Source organism: Somniosus microcephalus, chromosome 16, assembly GCF_052327205.1.
Source record: "Somniosus microcephalus isolate GS21.2 chromosome 16, FLI_Smic_1.0, whole genome shotgun sequence".
Taxonomy (NCBI): domain Eukaryota; kingdom Metazoa; phylum Chordata; class Chondrichthyes; order Squaliformes; family Somniosidae; genus Somniosus; species Somniosus microcephalus.
In genome coordinates this window covers 5,775,934-5,795,668 of record NC_141002.1, presented here as the reverse complement: position 1 = coordinate 5,795,668, position 19,735 = coordinate 5,775,934, and the positions used below count along the sequence as shown (strand labels likewise).

At 46.6% G+C, this 19,735-nt stretch overlaps 1 protein-coding gene across 1 annotated transcript in view; it reads right to left on the bottom strand.

Moving 5' to 3' along the window:
- wdr91 (WD repeat domain 91) overlaps window positions 1-19,735 on the bottom strand; it is a gene marked incomplete at its 5' end in the record, with an annotated part of 64,449 nt that overhangs the window by 8,264 nt on the left and 36,450 nt on the right. The window contains 4 exons of the mRNA XM_086009775.1: window positions 488-600; window positions 1,957-2,065; window positions 3,507-3,666; window positions 12,757-12,851. Of these exons, the coding sequence (XP_085865901.1) occupies window positions 488-600; window positions 1,957-2,065; window positions 3,507-3,666; window positions 12,757-12,851 (477 nt within the window). The remainder of the gene's footprint in view (window positions 1-487; window positions 601-1,956; window positions 2,066-3,506; window positions 3,667-12,756; window positions 12,852-19,735) is intronic.

Below are 19,735 nucleotides of genomic sequence, written 5' to 3'. Positions count from 1 at the left end.
CTGTCTGTGTGGAGTTTGCACATTCTCCCCGTGTTTGCGTGGGTTTCCTCCGGGTGCTCCGGTTTCCTCCCACAGTCCAAAGATGTGCGGGTTAGGTTGATTGGCTATGATAAATTGACCCTTAGTGTTAGGGGGATTAAATGGGGATATGTGTTGGTGTAGGGGTTACGGGGATTGGGTGGGATGTGTGTCGGTGCAGGCTCGATGGGCCGAAATGGCCTCTATCTGCACTGTGGGGTTTCTGTGATTTCTGTGAATAAGCTGACAAGGGAGCCTCCTACGTGCTCCCACTGGGAAAATACAAATCTGGAGAGACTGGCATTTCAAATTGCAGGGAAAGTGAGACTCTGGAGGGAGGAGGATGATCCTTGGGGACAGGACAGATAAACAAGTAGAGTTCTAACTGATCACTTGTGCTAGCTCCCCTCCAATGGACTTGTTTGCTCACACAGGTCTAAGTTCCCCTGCTTGGCAGCTGTCCCATTACCTTTCCATCTTCACCAATGCTGTAAACGGAGTTTTCATCATAGCTGAAATCCACTGAATAAACCTCCCCAGAATGTGCGTGCCAGCTCATGGCACAGTCGTACCGTTGCATGTCTGAAACACACCAAACAGAACACACTCTCACTCGAGACCTTCAGTCTGGGTTGGAGGAAGGAAGGGAGCGAGAAGTTAGATTAGTCCCTGTTTTTTTTTTTTTTTGGGGGGGGGGGGGTGGCTCAACATGAGTACTTACTGAAAGGCTGGTGTGATGGACGGCAAGGCATGCAGTGCTGGAGCCGACAGGTGCTTGACTCAGGTGTGTCCACCTCACATTCTGCGCTTATGCCAGATGGAGAAATCCCAGCATTTAAAGCATAGACAGAGCCCCTCAAAGGCCACAGCCCCTCCCCTGTTGTCCAGTAGTTAAAATCCTGTGTAAGAAAGTGCTAGATTTGATTCTGGTCTATGCCGAGTTAGCCGATTCCAGCCAGTTGAGGTGCTCCAGCTGGTCTAAAGGCGGAAGTCACACCCCCATCCACATCCATGGGGCTGTGGTGGAAAGGGTGGACAGCTTTAAGTTCCTCGGAGTCCACATCACGGAAGACCTCTCCTGGTCCCTCAATACCTCCTCTTTGGTGAAGAAGGCCCAGCAGCGCCTATATTTCCTAAGGAGGCTGAAGGGATGTAACCTGTCACCCCTGATCCTCTCTAACTTTTACCGCTGCACAATAGAGAGCATCCTGACGAACTGTATCACAGTATGGTATGGCAGCTGTAGCTACTATGACCGGAAAGCCCTGCAGCGGGTAGTCAAAACTGCCCAACGCATTACCGTCACCCGGCTACCGACCATAGAGCACATATACCAGAAACGCTGTTTACGGAGGTCACTGACCATCATCAAAGACCCTACCCACCCCAGCTTGTTCGCCCCCCTGCCATCTGGGAGACGCTACAGATGCATTCGCACCCGAACGACCAGATTTAGGAACAGCTTCTTTCCCAGGGCTGTCATCCTATTGAACTCTGCAAATAAACTCTAAAGCCTGCACATCTGCCAATGCACTTTATTATGTTTATGTTCATGTTACAAGTCAAATTAATGTTAAATGTCTTAATCAAAATGTACACTCTCGGGAGCCGCAAGCTTACATTTCATTGTACTGCACTTGTGCACTAACAATGACAATAAAGTTGATTATTATTATTATTGGTCTGTGTCCTTGGGCTATGGACGGTGGGGAGGGCAGGTTTCACACTGGTTATCGCTATCCAGCAGCCCCTGCTAGAAGGTGCATAAGTAGCCACTTGACAAGATACAAAAGGGCAACTTGTGTCTGTACAATTGGACCCCAGCAGTCCATCACTTCAGGAGGGCAGAGAGCTGGGAAAACAGGCTTTTTATCTTCAGGGTTATCAGATTGAACCGACCGGTTTTAAAGTCTAATACAGAGAAAATGTCCATCTTACCAAAGAGTCGGATGATGCCATCGGCAGCTCCAGTCACCAGCAGATTTCCATTATGGTTGAAAGCCGTACAGTTAATGGCAATGGGCTCAGGATCCAGAGAAAACTGGTGCTGCAGAAAAACAAGTCAACTTACAATCCTCAGCAGTATGAAGCTGCAAACACCGCGACTTCGAGCCACTACAGTTTGCTATCAGACAGCGAGCCTGCTGAACTAGATTTATCTCCCTGCACGGCGCATACTCCAGCCAAATTCGAAGGTCACTGCCCTGACCAAGAGGAGGAAATTAAACCCAACAACGGCCCACTTAAAGTCAGCACGTGGAACAGTCAAATTCTTTGGTAGGAGGAGGGGGATGGAAGTCACAGGATGGGGTGTCCAGAAATATTTTTAAAAGTCTAACAATAAAGTCAGGCTAAACTAAACAAGCATCATGCAGTGTCTGCAGTCACAGAAGGCATTCAGGGAGCTGGCATGTGTTGCAGACCAGGACCAAAGACACCTATATACCCAAGCCAGGAACTTACTACGAATACATGTATCTGGCGGGAGAGAAGTTTAACTTATGAAATCGAGGTATGAGGGAGTGCACGGTACTAAGGTTGGCCCCTAAGCTTCCCTTTGCTTTTAAGGGACAGTTCAGTACACTCAAGTATGCACAAAGTTTCCTCTCCCATTAGTCCCGAGCAATCCTTGGCTGACCTTTTTTTCCAGATTTCATTCTGGGGATGTGGGCGTTGCTAGCTAGGCCACATTTATTGCCCATCACTACTTGCTCTGAGGTAGTGGTGGTGGGCCTTCTTGAACCATGCATTGCAGCAGTTTGATTCAACTGAGTGACTTGCTGGGACCCATCAGAGGGCAGTTAAGAGTCAACCACATCGGTGTGGGACTGGAGTCACATATAGGCCAGACTGCGTAAGGATGGCAGGTTTCCTTCCCTAAAGAACATTAGTTAACCCAGTTGGGTTTTTACGACAATTTGATAGCTTCATGATTTAATGATAACAAATTCTTATTTCCAGAATTTTAAAACTGAACTCAAATTCTCAAACTGCTGTGCTTGGATCTGAACTCAAATTCCCTGGATCATTAGTCCAGGCCTCTGGATTACTAACCCACTAACATAACCACTACTCTACCTGCTGGAGACCGGCCCATTTGGAGTTTGCTGCAGTTTTCATCACAACTTTATATAGAAAGGTTCTCAGGTAAAGGGAGCGCTGCTTTATTAAAATTAAATGTTCATGGAATATGGGTGATGCTGGCAAGGCCGTATTTATGGCTTGTCTCCTTCAGAGGGCATTAATAGTTAACCACGTAGTATGGGACTAGTCAGGAGCAAGGAACGCTGAAAGCGCTAAGTATTAATGGACTAGATGGGTTTTGACAACAATCAGACAGCCATTTTTCATGTGCCAGCTCACAAATGATCAGATTTATTGAATTCAATTCATAATTTTCCCTGGTCGGATTTGAACTCACGACGACTAGGTTGCTAGGCCAGTACCACTGCACTACCGTTTCTCCAGGGAAGGTCCTGCGATGGTACCTGCTGCTTCATGGTCTTCGTGTCCCACAGGAGGAGATTGCCTGGCACCAGGTTCACTCCTTTTTCTCCGGTATCCAGCAATGTCCCCAGTTTGATGCTCGGAGCGGCTGATGAGCAAACAAACGACGTACCACTTGGACTGCAAGCTAGAGACAAGATTCTGGTGAACACAAAAGAGGGGCTACAAGTTAGAAACTACCCAGAGAATCAAGTATACTGACAATATACAAGTTAGAAACTACCCAGAGTGTCCCGTACTGACACTATACAAGTTAGAAACTACCCAGAGTATCCCATACTGACACTATACAAGTTAGAAACTACCCAGAGTATGCCATACTGACACGATACAAGTTAGAAACTACCCAGAGTATCCCATACTGACACGATACAAGTTAGAAACTACCCAGACTGTCCCGTACTGACACGATACAAGTTAGAAACTACCCAGAGTATCCCATACTGACACGATACAAGTTAGAAACTACCCAGAGTGTCCCGTACTGACACTATACAAATTAGAAACTACCCAGTGTCCCGTACTGACACTATACAAGTTAGAAACTACCCAGAGTATCCCGTACTGACACTATACAAATTAGAAACTACCCAGTGTCCCGTACTGACAATATACAAGTTAGAAACTACCCAGAGTATCCCATACTGACACGATACAAGTTAGAAACTACCCAGAGTATCCCATACTGACACGATACAAGTTAGAAACTACCCAGAGTGTCCCGTACTGACACTATACAAATTAGAAACTACCCAGTGTCCCGTACTGACACTATACAAGTTAGAAACTACCCAGAGTATCCCATACTGACACGATACAAGTTAGAAACTACCCAGAGTGTCCCGTACTGACACTATACAAGTTAGAAACTACCCAGAGTATCCCGTACTGACACGATACAAGTTAGAAACTACCCAGAGTATCCCGTACTGACACGATACAAGTTAGAAACTACCCAGACTGTCCTGTACTGACATTATACAAGTTAGAAACTACCCAGAGTATCCCATACTGACACGATACAAGTTAGAAACTACCCAGAGTATCCCGTACTGACACTATACAAGTTAGAAACTACCCAGACTGTCCCGTACTGACACTATACAAGTTAGAAACTACCCAGAGTATCCCATACTGACACGATACAAGTTAGAAACTACCCAGAGTATCCCGTACTGACACTATACAAGTTAGAAACTACCCAGAGTGTCCCGTACTGGCTCAAAGACTGGTGTGGGAGAAATGGGTTTTGCTTCCTGGGACATTGGCACCAGTACTGGGGCAGGAGAGAGCTGTTCCGTTGGGACGGGCTTCACTTGGCCAGTGCTGGGACTAGAGTCCTGGCGGATCATATAACTAGGGCTGTAGAGAGGGCTTTAAACTAACTAGTGGGGGGGAGGTTCCTAGAGAGCAAATAATAAAAATGACAACAGAGGAGGTCATAGACTTAGGTAGCAGTGGGGAAATTAAAAACCAGAGCGTGTCAGGAAGGGGCAGAAGGTATGGAGTAAAAGGTAAAGTAATAAAAAGGGCAAAAGCAGGAACTAAGTGTCACAAAACATATTTGGAAGTTCTCTATCTGAATGCATGTAGCATTCGTAACAAAATAGACGAGTTAATGGCACAAATAACTACATATGGGTATGATCTTGTGGCCATTACAGAAACATGGCTGCAGGGTGACAATGCCTGGGAATTAAACATACCAGGTTATTTAACGATCAGGAAGGACAGGCAGGAAGGAAGGGGAGGTGGGGTGGCTATGTTAATAAAGGAAGGAATCACTGTAATACAGAGAAATGATATTGGGTCAAAAGATCAGGATAATGAAACAGTTTGGGTGGAGGTAAGGAATAATAAGGGGAAAAAAACACTAGTGGGCGTAGTCTATAGGCCTCCGAACAGTTGCAACTCTGTTGGACGGAGTATCAATCAGGAAATAGTTGAGGCTTGTAATAAGGGAGCATCTATAATTATGGGGGATTTTAACTATCATATTAATTGGACAAATGAAATTGGGCATGGCTGCCTTGAGGATGAGTTCATTGAGTGTATTAGGGATGGGTTTCTTGAGCAGTATGTAACTGAACCGACCAGGGGGCAAGCAACCTTAGATCTGGTCCTGTGTAACGAGACAGGATTAATTAAAAATGTCCTAGTAAAGGATCCCCTTGGAATGAGTGACCATAACATGGTTGAATTCCATATTCAATTAGAGGGTGAGAAGGTCGGATCTCAAACAAGCGTGCTAAGCTTGAATAAAGGAGACTATGAAGGTATGAGAGCGGAATTGAGTAGCGTGGATTGGGAAAATAGATTAAAGGGTAAGACGATACATGATCAGTGGTGTACATTTAAGGAGTTATTTCACAACTTCCAAAAAAAAAATATTCCACTGAGAAGAAAAGGGTGTAAAAGAAAAGACAGCCATCCGTGGCTAAGTAAAGAAATTAAGGATAGTATTCGAATAAAAACAAGGGCATATAAGGTAGCCAAATCTAGTGGGAGGATAGAGGATTGGGAAAACTTTAAAAGACAGCAAAAAATAACAAAAAGATTGATTAAGAAAGGGAAGATAGATTATGAAAGTAAATTAGTAAAAAATATAAAAACAGATAGTAAGAGTTTTTATAGTTATATAAAAAGAAAAAGGGTGGCTAAAGTAAATGTTGGTCCCTTAGAGGATGAGACCGGGAAATTAATGGTGGGAAATATGGAGATGGCAAAAACACTGAATGAATATTTTGTATCAGTCTTTACAGTAGAGGACACTAAGAATATCCCAACACTGAACAAACAGGGGGCTATAGGAAGTGGTACTCGGTAAAATAATGGGACTCAAGGCGGATAAATCACCTGGACCTGATGGCTTACGTCCTAGGATCTTGAGGGAAGTGGCGGTAGGGATTGTGGATGCATTGGTAATAATTTTCCAAAACTCCCTGGACTCAGCAAAGGTCCCGGCAGACTGGAAAACTGCTAATGTAACGCCCTTATTTAAAAAGGGCAGTAGACAGAAGGCTGGAAACTATAAACCAGTTAGCCTAACATCTGTGGCAGGTAAAATATTGGAGTCCATTATTAAGGAGACAGTAACAGGACAATTGGATAATCATAATTTAATAGGACAAAGTCAGCATGGTTTTATGAAGGGGAAGTCATATTTGACAAATTTGCTGGAGTTCTTTGAGGAAGTAACATATAGGGTGGATAAAGGGGAACCAGTGGACATAGTGTATTTAGACTTCCAAAAGGCATTTGACAAGGTGCCACACAAAAGATTATTGCTTAAGATAAAAAATCACGGGATTGGGGGTAATATTCTGGCATGGATAGAGGATTGGCTATCTAACAGAAGGCAGATAGTTGGGATAAATGGTTCATTCTCAGACTGGCAATCAGTAACTAGTGGTGTTCCGCAGGGGTCAGTGCTGGGTCCCCAACTCTTTACAATCTATATTAACGATTTGGAGGAGGGGACCGAATGTAACATATCAAAGTTTGCAGATGATACTAAGATGGGAGGGAAAGTAGTGAGTGAGGAGGACATAAAAAACCTGCAAGGGGACATAGACAGGCTAAGTAAGTGGGCAGAGATTTGGCAGATGGAATACAATACTGGAAAGTGTGAGGTTATGCACTTTGGCAGGAAAAATCGTAGAGCAAGCTATTATCTTAATGGCAAGAAACTGGAAAGTACTGAAGTACAAAGGGGTCTGGGGGTCCTGGTGCACGAAACTCAAAAGGTTAGTATGCAGGTGCAGCAAGTGATTAAGAAGGCCAATGGAATGTTGGCTTTCATTGCTAGGGGGATAGAATATAAAAATAGGGAGGTATTGCTTTAGTTGTACAAGGTATTGGTGAGACCGCACCTGGAATACTGCATACAGTTTTGGTGTCCATACTTAAGAAAAGACATACTTGCTCTCGAGTCAGTACAAAGAAGGTTCACTCGGTTAATCCCGGGGATGAGGGGATGGACATATGAGGAGAGGTTGAGTAGATTGGGACTCTACTCATTGGAGTTCAGAAGAATGAGAGGCGATCTTATTGAAACATATAAGATTGTGAAGGGGTTGGATTGGGTGGATGTGGGGAGGATGTTCCCGATGATGGGTGAAACTAGAACTAGGGGGCATAGTCTTAGAATAAGGGGCTGCTCTTTCAAAACTGAGATGAGGAGGAAGTACTTCACTCAGAGGGTGGTAGGTCCATGGAATATGCTGCCCCAAAAAGCTGTAGAAGCTACATCATTACATAAATTTAAAACAGAAATAGACAGTTTCCTAGAAGTAAAGGGAATTAAGGGTTACGGGGAGCGGGCAGGAATTTGGACATGAGTCTAGGTTCGGATCGGTCATGGCCCTGTGGGTAGCGGAGCGGGCCCAGGGGCCGTGTAGCCCGATCCTGCTCCTATTTCGTGTGTCTAATTCTGTTAGATTCAGGAGATGGTTCTGTGATAGTAGATTGGCGGTTAGGATCAGATCAGCCATGATCTTATTGAATGGCGGAGCAGGCTCGAGGGGCCGATTGGCCTACTCCTGCTCCTATTTCTTATGTTCTTATACAAGTTAGAAACTACCCAGAGTGTCCCGTACTGACACTATACAAGTTAGAAACTACCCAGAGTATACAAGTTAGAAACTACCCAGAGTATCCCGTACCGACACTATACAAGTTAGAGACTACCCAGAGTGTCCCGTACTGACACTATACAAGTTAGAAACTACCCAGAGTGTCCCGTACTGACACTATACAAGTTGGAAACTACCCAGAGTATCCCATACTGACACTATACAAGTTAGAAACTACCCAGAGTGTCCCGTACTGACACTATACAAGTTGGAAACTACCCAGAGTATCCCGTACCGACACTATACAAGTTAGAAACTACCCAGAGTATCCCATACTGACACTATACAAGTTAGAAACTACCCAGAGTGTCCCGTACTGACACTATACAAGTTAGAAACTACCCAGAGTATCCCGTACTGACACTATACAAGTTGGAAACTACCCAGAGTATCCCATACTGACACTATACAAGTTAGAAACTACCCAGAGTGTCCCGTACTGACACTATACAAGTTGGAAACTACCCAGAGTATCCCGTACTGACACTATACAAGTTGGAAACTACCCAGAGTGTCCCATACTGACACTATACAAGTTAGAAACTACCCAGAGTGTCCCGTACTGACACTATACAAGTTAGAAACTACCCAGAGTGTCCCATACTGACACTATACAAGTTAGAAACTACCCAGAGTGTCCCGTACTGACACTATACAAGTTAGAAACTACCCAGAGTGTCCCATACTGACACTATACAAGTTAGAAACTACCCAGAGTGTCCCGTACCGACACTATACAAGTTAGAAACTACCCAGAGTGTCCCGTACTGACACTATACAAGTTGGAAACTACCCAGAGTATCCCGTACTGACACTATACAAGTTAGAAACTACCCAGAGTGTCCCATACTGACACTATACTAGCCCGGCTTTACAGTAAGAATGTGTTTACCATTTCTTATGATCGCCCCATCAACTGCTTCTCCTCCTCCATGTAGCCCCGAACTCTTTCTAGGGTACAGACACACAGATGTTTGCAGTTGTCTTGAATCTAAGCCACGTGCTCATTCTCTGCCACTGAGGATTTTCAGACTATTCAACCTTGACTCAACTGTGGCTCAGTGGTAGCACTCTCACTTCTGAGTCAGAAAGTTGTTGTTTAAACTCATTGAAACTTATAAAATTCTAACAGGGCTAGACAGACTAGATGCAGGAAGGATGTTCCCGATGTCGGGGAGTACAGAACCAGGGGTCACAGTCTAAGGATAAGGGGTAAGCCAATTTGGACAGAGATGAGGAGGAATTTCTTCACCCAGAGAGTGGTGAACCTGTGGAACTCTCTGCCACACAAGGCAGTAGCGGCCAATTCATTAAATATATTCAAGAAGGAGTTAGATATATTTCTTAAGGCTAAAGGGATCAAGGGATATGGGGAGAAAGCAGGGACAGGGTACTGAATTTGGATGATCAGCCATGATTTCATTGAATGGCGGAGCAGGCTCGAGGGGCCGAATGGCCTACTCCTATCTTCTGTTTCTATGTAAAGCCCCAGGGACTTGAGCAGATAATTTAGGCTGACATTCCGGTGCAGTACTGAGGGATTGCTGCACTGTCGGAGGTGCCGTCCTTCGGATAAGACATTAAAACTGAAGTCCCATCTATCTGCTCAGGTGGATGTAAGCGATCCCATGGCACTATTCGAAAGAAAGCAGGAAGTTTTCCTCGTGCCCTGACCAACATTTATCCTTCAACCAACATTATCAAAAGCAGATCAATTGGTTATTTATCTAATTTGCTGCCTGTGGGATCACATTGTGTGCAAATCGGATGCTGCATTTCCCTACATAATAGCAATGACACTTCAAAAGGAATATATTAGATGTGAAGCACTTTGGAACATACTGATGAAATGAAAGGCGTTCGATAAACACAAGTTCTTTCTTTGAAGTGAATCACAGCTGAGCTGGATTCAATCTTCATCCCACAGGCACACATTCCAGGCCGATCGCTGGATTGTGATTAGGCACCGCAACCTGGGCTCATTGCTTCCCTCCCTAGCCCAAGGGCACCAACGGCAACTGTCCCCCACAGTATTTGCTGCCTCTGCACGGACCAGGGACAGAACCAGATGCCTCCTTGATCCATACCGCACAACACACCGTGCGTGGGCTGCACTTACCAGCTGAGCCACTGGTAGGAAAAACCCCTGAATGTTCTAGTGAATTGTAAGTGATAAGTAGCCAATAGTCCAGGTAAACAGACTAGCATTTAATTTTTTGAGATTGTGACTCAGTGTCAATTCCCCGTATGTAACTGCTACCTCGGAGAAGTTTCACTGGCAGGCAATTTTGTAAGCAGGTACAAATTGGAAAACTACTTCAAACCCTTTTTCACACATGAGTTCTCCTTCTCCAGTTATCAGTGATGCACTCCTGGGCGAGTGTGTGATTAGCTTACTTGGTTATATGACCAGATTTTCATACACAGGGCTCACATTTTTAAACCTTGGCACAACGGTTGGAACTAAAGCCAAGTTTTGATTTTAACTGGCTATTTTTTAACTTCATCAGCAGTGTAATATTGAACCAAGTGTCACAGTAACTAAACACAAGGGAACAAGCAAAACTGCAATAACTCATCAAAAACCCAACTGTAACCATTTCTGAAAGTTTCTTGCTCCTTTGCTGATGGCCGAGTTTATCTGGTGAGTAACTGAAGCATACAGAAGTCTCAGGTTCAATCTCTAGTCCGTGCTAAGCTTGTTAGCACAGGTTACTAGAATTGGCCTCAGTGCCCAGGGTTCAGAAAGTTAGCCAACTCGCTCCCAATCAGTATCCAGTGCCCCCCAGCTGGAAGTGTGCAAGTGGGGATTTGGGCAAGGACAGGATCAGGACAATTCGTGTCCAGGTTCACAATTGAAGCATGCCAACATTCATGAGGTACAGGAGGGTAGACAGGACCCACGGAGCCACGCGCGACAGTCAGCACCTTTAGGGCAGATGAAAATGTTTGTAGGATAAACAAAATCAATCTGATTATACTTCACAGAACTGGATGCTCCGAACAGCATCTACAGACAACATACAAAGGAGGGGGTTGGAAGACAGAAATGGGGGAGACAGGAAACGAGAATACCACATGCACAGTAAATGGATGGAGGAAACAGATAAAGGGCAATTTCCAGAGTGGTTAGACATGGGTAGTGGTGTCCCACAGGGTTCAGTTCTGGGGCCGCTTCTGGTCACTGTGTATATCAATGATTTGGGTTTAGGGCTAGCGGGTGTGGTGTCCACATTTGCAGACAATACAATAAGCTAGTAAATAATTCTGAGGCTCAAAGGAAGCTGCAAGGAGATAAGGTGGTGGAATGGACAAAAAAAAATGGCAGATGGAATTCAATGTCTGAGTGTGAGGTGGTACATTTTGATAAAAAATAAAAGTAATAATTATACTTTGAATGGGGGAAGGTTGGTGATGTGGAAGAGGAGGGATTTGGGGGTTTAGGGTCACAAGACATTAAAAGCAGCACCTCAAGGGGATAAGGCCATAAAAAAATCTAATGGAATACTGGGTTTCACGGCAAGAAGTATAGAATTTAAAAGTCCAGATGTAATGATGACTCTATATAAAACCTCAGTAAGACCATAGTTGGAGTGCTGCGTGTAGTTTTGGGCTCCACACTATCGGAAGGATATTGAGGCTATATAGAGAGTACAGATTCACTGGGATGCTGCCTGGTATGAGGAAATGCAAATATGAAGAAAGACTTGAAAAATTGGGGCCTTTTCTGTTTGAGGAGATTACAAGATGATTTGATAGAGGTGTTTAAAATTCTGAAGAGATTGGACAGAGTTGATAAGACTGTTTCCAGTGATTGAGGGGTATAGGCCAAGGTGAATAGATACAAGATTAAACACAAAGGGATTTAGGACAACGAACAGGAGAAACTTTTGTTTACAAAGGGGTGTGAAGTTGTCGAATGGACTATCGAAGCTAGTGATTGAAGCAGAGATCGTTTCAACATTTGAGTCGGTCAGATAGGTGGTTAAAGGAAAGGGGGATAAAGGGATATGGGAACAGAGCAACAACAACTTGCATTTAATGTAGTAAAACATCCCAAGGCGCTACACAGGTATCAAAAAAATGACACTGAGCCACTTGAGGAGATATTAGGGCAGATGACCGAAAGCTTGGTCAAAGTAGTAGATTTTAAGGAGCTTCTTAAAGGAGGAAAGAGGGAAAAAGGCAGAGAGGTTCAGTGAGGGCTTTCCAAAGCTTGGGGCCTTGGCAGCTGAAGGCACGGTCGCCAATGGTGGAACGATTAAAATCGGGGTTGCGCAAGAGGCCAACATTGGAGAAGCGCAGAGATCTGAGGGTTGTAGGGCTGGAGGAAGTTACAGAGATAGAGGGGGTTGAGGCCATGGAGGGATTTTAAAACAGGTACAAGATTAGGGCTCTTGTGGAGGATAAACATTGCGGAATGGTTGGGCAAAATGGCCAGTTTGTGTTGCAATTTCTATGTGTGAGGAATTTTTGAGAAATTTCTCAGAAAAACTGAGCTTCAGCATTTCATCCAACCAGTTTCAAAACTGCAATCCCGTGAGTCCTCTCTGCCAGTTCACCCACGTCTCTTGTACACATTGAATCCAGAACTTACCTGGGGTAAGATTCATCGATTGTCAGCTCATACAGACTCTTCTTGGCTTCAGTATCATAAAGTCGGACCGTTCCAACTCCGCTGCCAAGCAACAGCTGCAGGAGAAATACGGAGCAACTTAAAACACAGCTGTAGTACAACACGTAGTTTCACTATTCAGCACCCTGAGGAAGGCAAAGTAAGCCCTTCACAACAGGTAGTATACACCGTATTCTTAATTGAGGTATTCATGGACAAAATGCAGCAAACGATCCCTAAAACTGGTGAAAATCCCATAATCCGATGGAATAGAAATGAAATTTGACTTACTCAGTTCCTATTGGCCCTGCTTATTCAGTCACTGTGCAATAATAAAAATGCATCTAAGAGACAGACAACTGAACTGAGCCTGCAGCAGGAGACCATTGGATAGCAAAGGGCCAGTGTAGTGTGGAGTTTAGCTTCAGCAGGAAGTTCAGCCTTGAGGTGCAGCTGGTGTAAAATATATTTCAGCAATAAATCACCAAGCTTTGTTTAATTTATCAAACTTTAGAAAAAAAAAGTTCAGTTCAGTTCACGGTGTGTGTGTGTGTGTGTGTGTGTGTGTGTGGGGGCAGAACACCTGACGCCCCTGATGTGTGGCTCCTGCATGCTGGCGGAGATTGTGTGTCTGGGATGACCACACATACAGGGAGTGTCTACAACTGCCTGCACATCAGCTCAAAGTTCCAGAGCTCCAGGACCAGCTGGCAACACTCCGTAACATCCGGGAGGATGAAGCATTCTGGGAATCACATTCCAGGAGGTGCTCAATCCACAGACAGAGCGAGTTCGTGAGGAAGGGAAGTGGGTGACTGTCCATCAGGGTAGGCCGAGACAGGAGGCAGTGATATCCTGAAGCTGTTGAATTGACAGAGGATTTCAGTACTGAACACATATGATAATAGGAGTAACTCAGAGGAGGCCAACCAAAACAACCTGCACTTATATAGCAGCTTTAGCATAGGAAAACATCCAAAGGTACCTCTCAGATACAAGCAGACAAATGTAGATGCTGCAAGAGATATTAGGACAGGTGACCAAAAGTTTAGCCAAAAAGATGGGTTTTAAAGGAGGGTCAAGAGGCAGAGAGGCTTAGAGGGAATTACAGAATGTGGAGCCTTGACAGCTGAAGGCACAGCCGCATATGGTGGGTAAAGGGCGTGTGGGATGCGTAACACGGTGGCATAGTGGTTAGCACTGTTGCCTGACAGCGCCAGGGACCCGGGTTCAAATCCGGCCTCGGGTGACTGTCTGTGTGGAGTTTGCACATTCTCCCCGTGTTTGCGTGGGTTTTCTCCGGGTGCTCCGGTTTCCTCCCACAGTCCAAAGATGTGCGGGTTAGGTTGATTGGCCATGATAAAAAAAAATTGGCCCTTAGTGTTAGGGGGGATTAAATACGTGGGGTTACGGGGATAGGGCTTGGGTGGGATGGCTGTCGGTGTAGGGACCGGGTGCTAGGATTTGGATGATCAGCCATGATCTCGTTGAATGGCGGAGCAGGCTCGAAGGGCCGAATGGCCTACTCCTGCTCCTAGTTTCTATGTAAGAGGCCAGAGTCAGCGAGCACAGGGGTGACGGGTGAACGGGACTTAGTGCAAGTTAGGAAATGGGTAGCAGGGTTTTGGATGAGCTCAAGTTGACCGAGGGTGAAAAATGGGGAGGCTGGCCAGGAGAGCATTGGCATAGTCGAGACTGGAGGTGATATGGATGAGGTTTTTAGCAGCAGAGGGACTGAGGCTGGCCCAGAGACAGGCAATGATACACAGGTGGAAGTAGGCAGTCTCTGATGAGTAGGATACAGCATCAAAAGCTTAGCTCGGGAGAAAGGACGTGAGGTTATGAGCAGACTGGACAGTAAAAATGAGACCATGAAACTATCAGATTGTTGTTAAAAGTTTCACACTAATCTGGTTGACTCAAAGTCTCGAGAGTGGGGCTTGAACCTACAACCTTCTGACTCAGGTGAGAGTCCTACCACTGAGCCACAGTTGACACCTATACCAGTTGTGTGCCAGATAGACTCATGTCTGTGCCCTTTGGACTTGGGGGCCATACCGGGGGAAACGACCAGGATGGGAAAGAGTAAGGCCTAGAAATTCAGTTGGCGCCGCGCCAGGGCTTTAGCGCCGGAAAGTTAGCGCCGGCGCTAAGTCCCCCTGCGCGCGCCAAAAATTCAGTAGCGCCGCGCCCAAACGGCTGCCGGCGCTACTGAAGGGTGTTTGCGCCTGAAAATGGGCGCTACCTGCCGCATTGCGGCGCTATTCCGGCGCTGCGGCGCCCGATGCGGTGCGGCAGGCTCGGGAAGTGCAGGCCTCCTCCTTCAGTTAAGGAGGAGCTGCCTGCACCCGCCCGCTGGCCGGTAAAATCTTCACAAAAATGAGCCCGGCACCTCGGGGAAGTGCCGGGCTCGCAGCCCAGAAGCATCTGTTCTGCGGGGGGGGGGGGGAGGGGGGGGGGGGCGGGTGGAGGAGTCTGGGGAGGGAGGTGCGGGCAGGCGGCCGGCGGGAAAGCGGCCGGCCGCAGCGCGACCTTAATGCGCCGGCACAAACTCCTGTAAGACTCGGTTGCCAGAGTCTTAGTTGCGGCTGCCACGGGCGAGGCGGCCGCAACTCAATTTCGGCGCTGGGGCCCGTCACCACGGCAACCGGGACGCTGCACACACCGATGACGTCATCGGTGCCGGCGCAGCGCAACCGGTCTACCGCCGATGGTAGGGCCCCAGGGAATTTCTGAACCGGCTGTAAGTCCAGCGCAATGACCTCTAGCGCCGCAAAATGGGCGCAAAGCCCACTCAATTTCTAGGCCTAAGAGTTTTACTGGGGACAAGGGCATCAAAGGTGGAACAGAGGGAGTGGCTGAGCGGATTGGCAGCTGTACAAGTATCAACAACTTGCATTTATATAGCACCTTTAACGTAATAAAACGTACGACGGCACTTCACAGGAGAGTTATCAAACAAAATTAGACACTGAGGAGATATTAGGACAGGTGAAGAGGTCGGTTTTAAGGAGCCTCTTAAAGGAGGAAAGAGAGGTAAAGGGGCGGAGAGGTTTAGGCAGGGAATTCCAGAGCTTAGGGCCTAGGCAGCTGAAGGCACGGCCGCCAATGGTGGGGTGATTAAAATCAGATGTGCAAGATGCCAGAATTGGAGGAGCGCAGAGATCTCAGTGTTGTAGGTCTAGAGGAGGATACAGATATAGGGAGGGGCGAGGCCATGGAGGGATTTGAAAACAAAGATGAGATTTTAAAATCGAGGCAAATGGAAGGCCAAAAGCTGGACAGTTAACAGCTTGAAATTGCAACTGTAAGAATTTTTTCCTGGGGTGTACCAAAAGCAAGTGGGATTGGAAGGGGGTAGGGGACTGTGGATGATGAGGGATATAAGGAAGTGTTCGGACAGACCTAGTCTACGATCGACATCCTGGGAGTAGAGCAGCCAAGTTAGATAGCAAGGTTGAAGGGATTGCTGTGAATATGGGTAGGAGAGTTTCTATGAAGGGAAAGGTTAAGGAAGGACAGGAGGACAGTGAAATCAGGAGAGGGCAAGGTGAGTTGAGATGAAGATTGAAATCAGCAAGTATGAGGAGTCATCAGTGCAGTGGCTAAGGGAGGAAATCTCAGAAACTAGGGGTGGTGCTTGTGGGGACAGTAGAGAACGAGGATTTTAAGGGAGTCACAGGAAGGGTGGAACAAAGTGAGGTGCTCAAAGAAGGAGAAAGGGGAGAAACCAAAGGCCACCCAGGAAAAAGTTATAAAGAACAGATCAGAAGAATGGATTAGAATGAGCAAGATGGCCAAACAGATATGAATTGTGTGTATGGAGCGGGAGGAAAGATGAGCATAGATCTGGGAGGCAATGACACGTTCAAGTATCACAGAATCACAGAATCCCCACAGTGCAGATAGAGGCCATTTCGGCCCATCGAGCCTGCACCAACACATATCCCACCCGATCCCCGTAACCCCACATATTTAATCCCCTAACACTAAGGGTCAATTTATCATCGCCAATCATCCTAACCCGCACATCTTTGGAGTAGTTTGGGGATAAAAGGGGATAAGCTGGTAGTTAGCAAGGACAGAAAGGTTGAGGGTGGGTAGGATGCAAGTAAGATACATGGGGAGCAGGAGAGAATTTTTTTTTTTATTCGTTCACGGGATGTGGGCGTTGCTGGCAAGACCAGCATTTATTGCCCATCCCCAACTGCCCTCGAGAAGGTGGTGGTGAGCCACCTTCTTGAACCGCTGCAGTCCGTATGGTGAAGGTACCCCACAGTGCTGATCTTTTCATAGCAGTTGTGTATAACTGAGTGGCTGGCGAGGCCATTTCAGAGGACAGTTAAGAGTCAACCACATTGCTGTGGGTCTGGAGTCACATATAGGCCAGACTGGGTAAGGGCGGCAGAATTCCTTCCCTGAAGGACATTAGTGGACCAGATGGGGTTTTATGACAATCCGGCAGTTTCATGGTCACCACTGCTGACAGTGATGGAGATTGAACATTTGAGGCTAGGATGGTATGGGGGGGAAAAAACTGCAGGTTCTTTCAATAAACAGCACATGACAAAGTGAGTTTGAAAATGCCGGAGAATAAATCAGCTCCAAAGAAGGGCACCAATAAAGCTCTGAATAAGTGCCAGCAAAGGGCTGCAAGAAGTGGAGAAGGTCGAGCAAGGAGAGTTCATAGAAATTTATGGCACAGAAGGAGGCCATTCGGCCCATCGTGTCTGTGTCGGCCGACAAAGAGCTCTCCAGCCGAATCCCACTTTCCAGCTCTTAGTCCGTAGCCCTGTCGGTTACGGCACTTCAAGTGCATATCCAAGTACTTTTTAAATGTGATGAGGGTTTCTACCTCAACCACCCTTTCAGGCAGTGAGTTCCAGACCCCCACCACCCTCTGGGTGAAAACATTTCCCAATGACTTTAAATCTATACCCCCTGGTTATTGACCTCTCTAAGGGAAATAGGTCCTTCCTATTCACTCTATCTAGGCCCCTCACAATTTTATACACCTGAATTAAGTCTCCCCTCAGCCTCCGCTGTTCCAAAGAAAACAACCCCAGCCGATCCAATCTTTCCTCATAACTCAAATTCTCCAGTCCATGTAAATTTCCTCTGTACCCTCTCCAGTGCAATCACATCCTTCCTTAATGTGGTGACCAGAACTGTAATCAGTACTCTAGCCGAGGCCTAACTAGTGCTTTGTACAGTTCAAGCATAACCTCCCTGTTCTTATATTCTATGCCTCGGCTAGTTAAGGAATGTATTCCGTTTGCCTTCTTAACCACCTTATCTACCTGTCCTGCTACCTTCAGGGATCTGTGGACATGCACTCCAAGGTCCCTCTGTTCCTCTACACTTCAGTATTCTACCATTTACTGTGTACTCCCTTGCCTTGTTAGCCCTCCTCAAATGCATTACCTCACACTTCTCTGGATTGAATTCCATTTACCACTTTTCTGCCACCTGACCAGTTCGAGAGTTACTCCATCTGCATCTACAAAGTAATGATGCAGATTCACCCCGACACCAGCATCTCCTCCAAAGCCATGGGCATCAGGAACTCCTTTGTGAACAATATTTTCCAGCACATCACGACTGAGGCTTCCCACCTGGACCATTACACAAGCACCGCGCCATCAGCTCACGGGAGATCCAGACCGCCGTGCGCCTGCCCCCTTGGAGCTGGCCAAGCATGCTGTCAGAAGGGACAACGGCAGTGACCCAGTGCACCAGCTCCAAGTAAAACTCCACAATATACAGGAAACTCTTTTATCCGGCACCGACGGGACCGGCGTGGTTCCAGTTTATCAAAAAGTCCAGATTACAGAGAGGTATAGTAAAAGGTACGAGAGCTCCGTACACAGCAACAAATCCAGGCTTCCCTGTTGCTTAGCAACAGGTGCAGGGACCCCGGCCACAAGATCCAGGCATCCCTGTTGCTTAGCAACAGGCGCAGGAACCCCGTTACACAGCCACAGATCCAGGAACGGCCACTAATATGAAGTAAAACTTACCTGAACCTACTCCTGAATTTTGCCGGTTAACAGAGATTTCCGGTTATTAGGTGCCAGTAAATCGAGTTTCTTGTACTGTAGTGCCATCTAGTGGAGGGATGGTGCTAAAAGCACTGCCAGTTAGTGCAGTGAACACATGGCAGCAGTGCCATCTAGTGGAGGGATGGTGCTAAAAGCACTGCCGGTTAGTGCAGTGAACAACACCGGCATCTATCCAATAATGTGGAAAACTGCCCAGTTATGTCCTGTCCACAAAAAGCAGGACAAATCCAATCCGGCCAATTACCGCCCCATCAGCCTACTCTCAATCATCAGCAAAATGATGGAAGGTGTCATCGACAGTGCCATCAAGCGGCACTTACCCACCAATAACCTGCTCACTGATGCCCAGTTTGGGTTCCGCCAGGACCACTCGGCTCCCGACCTCATTACAGCCTTGGTCCAAACATGGACAGAGGAGCAGAATTCCTGAGGTGAGGCGAGAGTGACTGCCCTTGAGATCAAGGCAGCATTTGACCGAGTGTGGCATCAAGGAGCCCGAGTAAAACTGAAGTCAATGGGAATCAGGGGAAAACGCTCCACTGGCTGGAGTCATACCTAGCACAAAGGAAGATGGCTGTGGTGGTTGGAGGCCAATCATCTCAGCCCTAGGACATCGCTGCAGGTGTTCCTCAGGGCAGTGTCCTAGGCCCAACCATCTTCAGCTGCTTCATCAATGACCTTCCCTCCAACATAAGGTCAGAAATGGGGATGTTTGCTGATGACTACACAGTGTTCACCGCCATTCACAACTCCTCAGATAATGAAGCAGTCCATGCCCGCATGCAACAAGACCTGGATGACGTTCAGGCTTGGGCTGATAAGTGGCAGGTAACATTCGCGCCACACAAGTGCCAGGCAATGACTATCTCCAACAAGCAAGAGTCTAATCACCTCCCCTT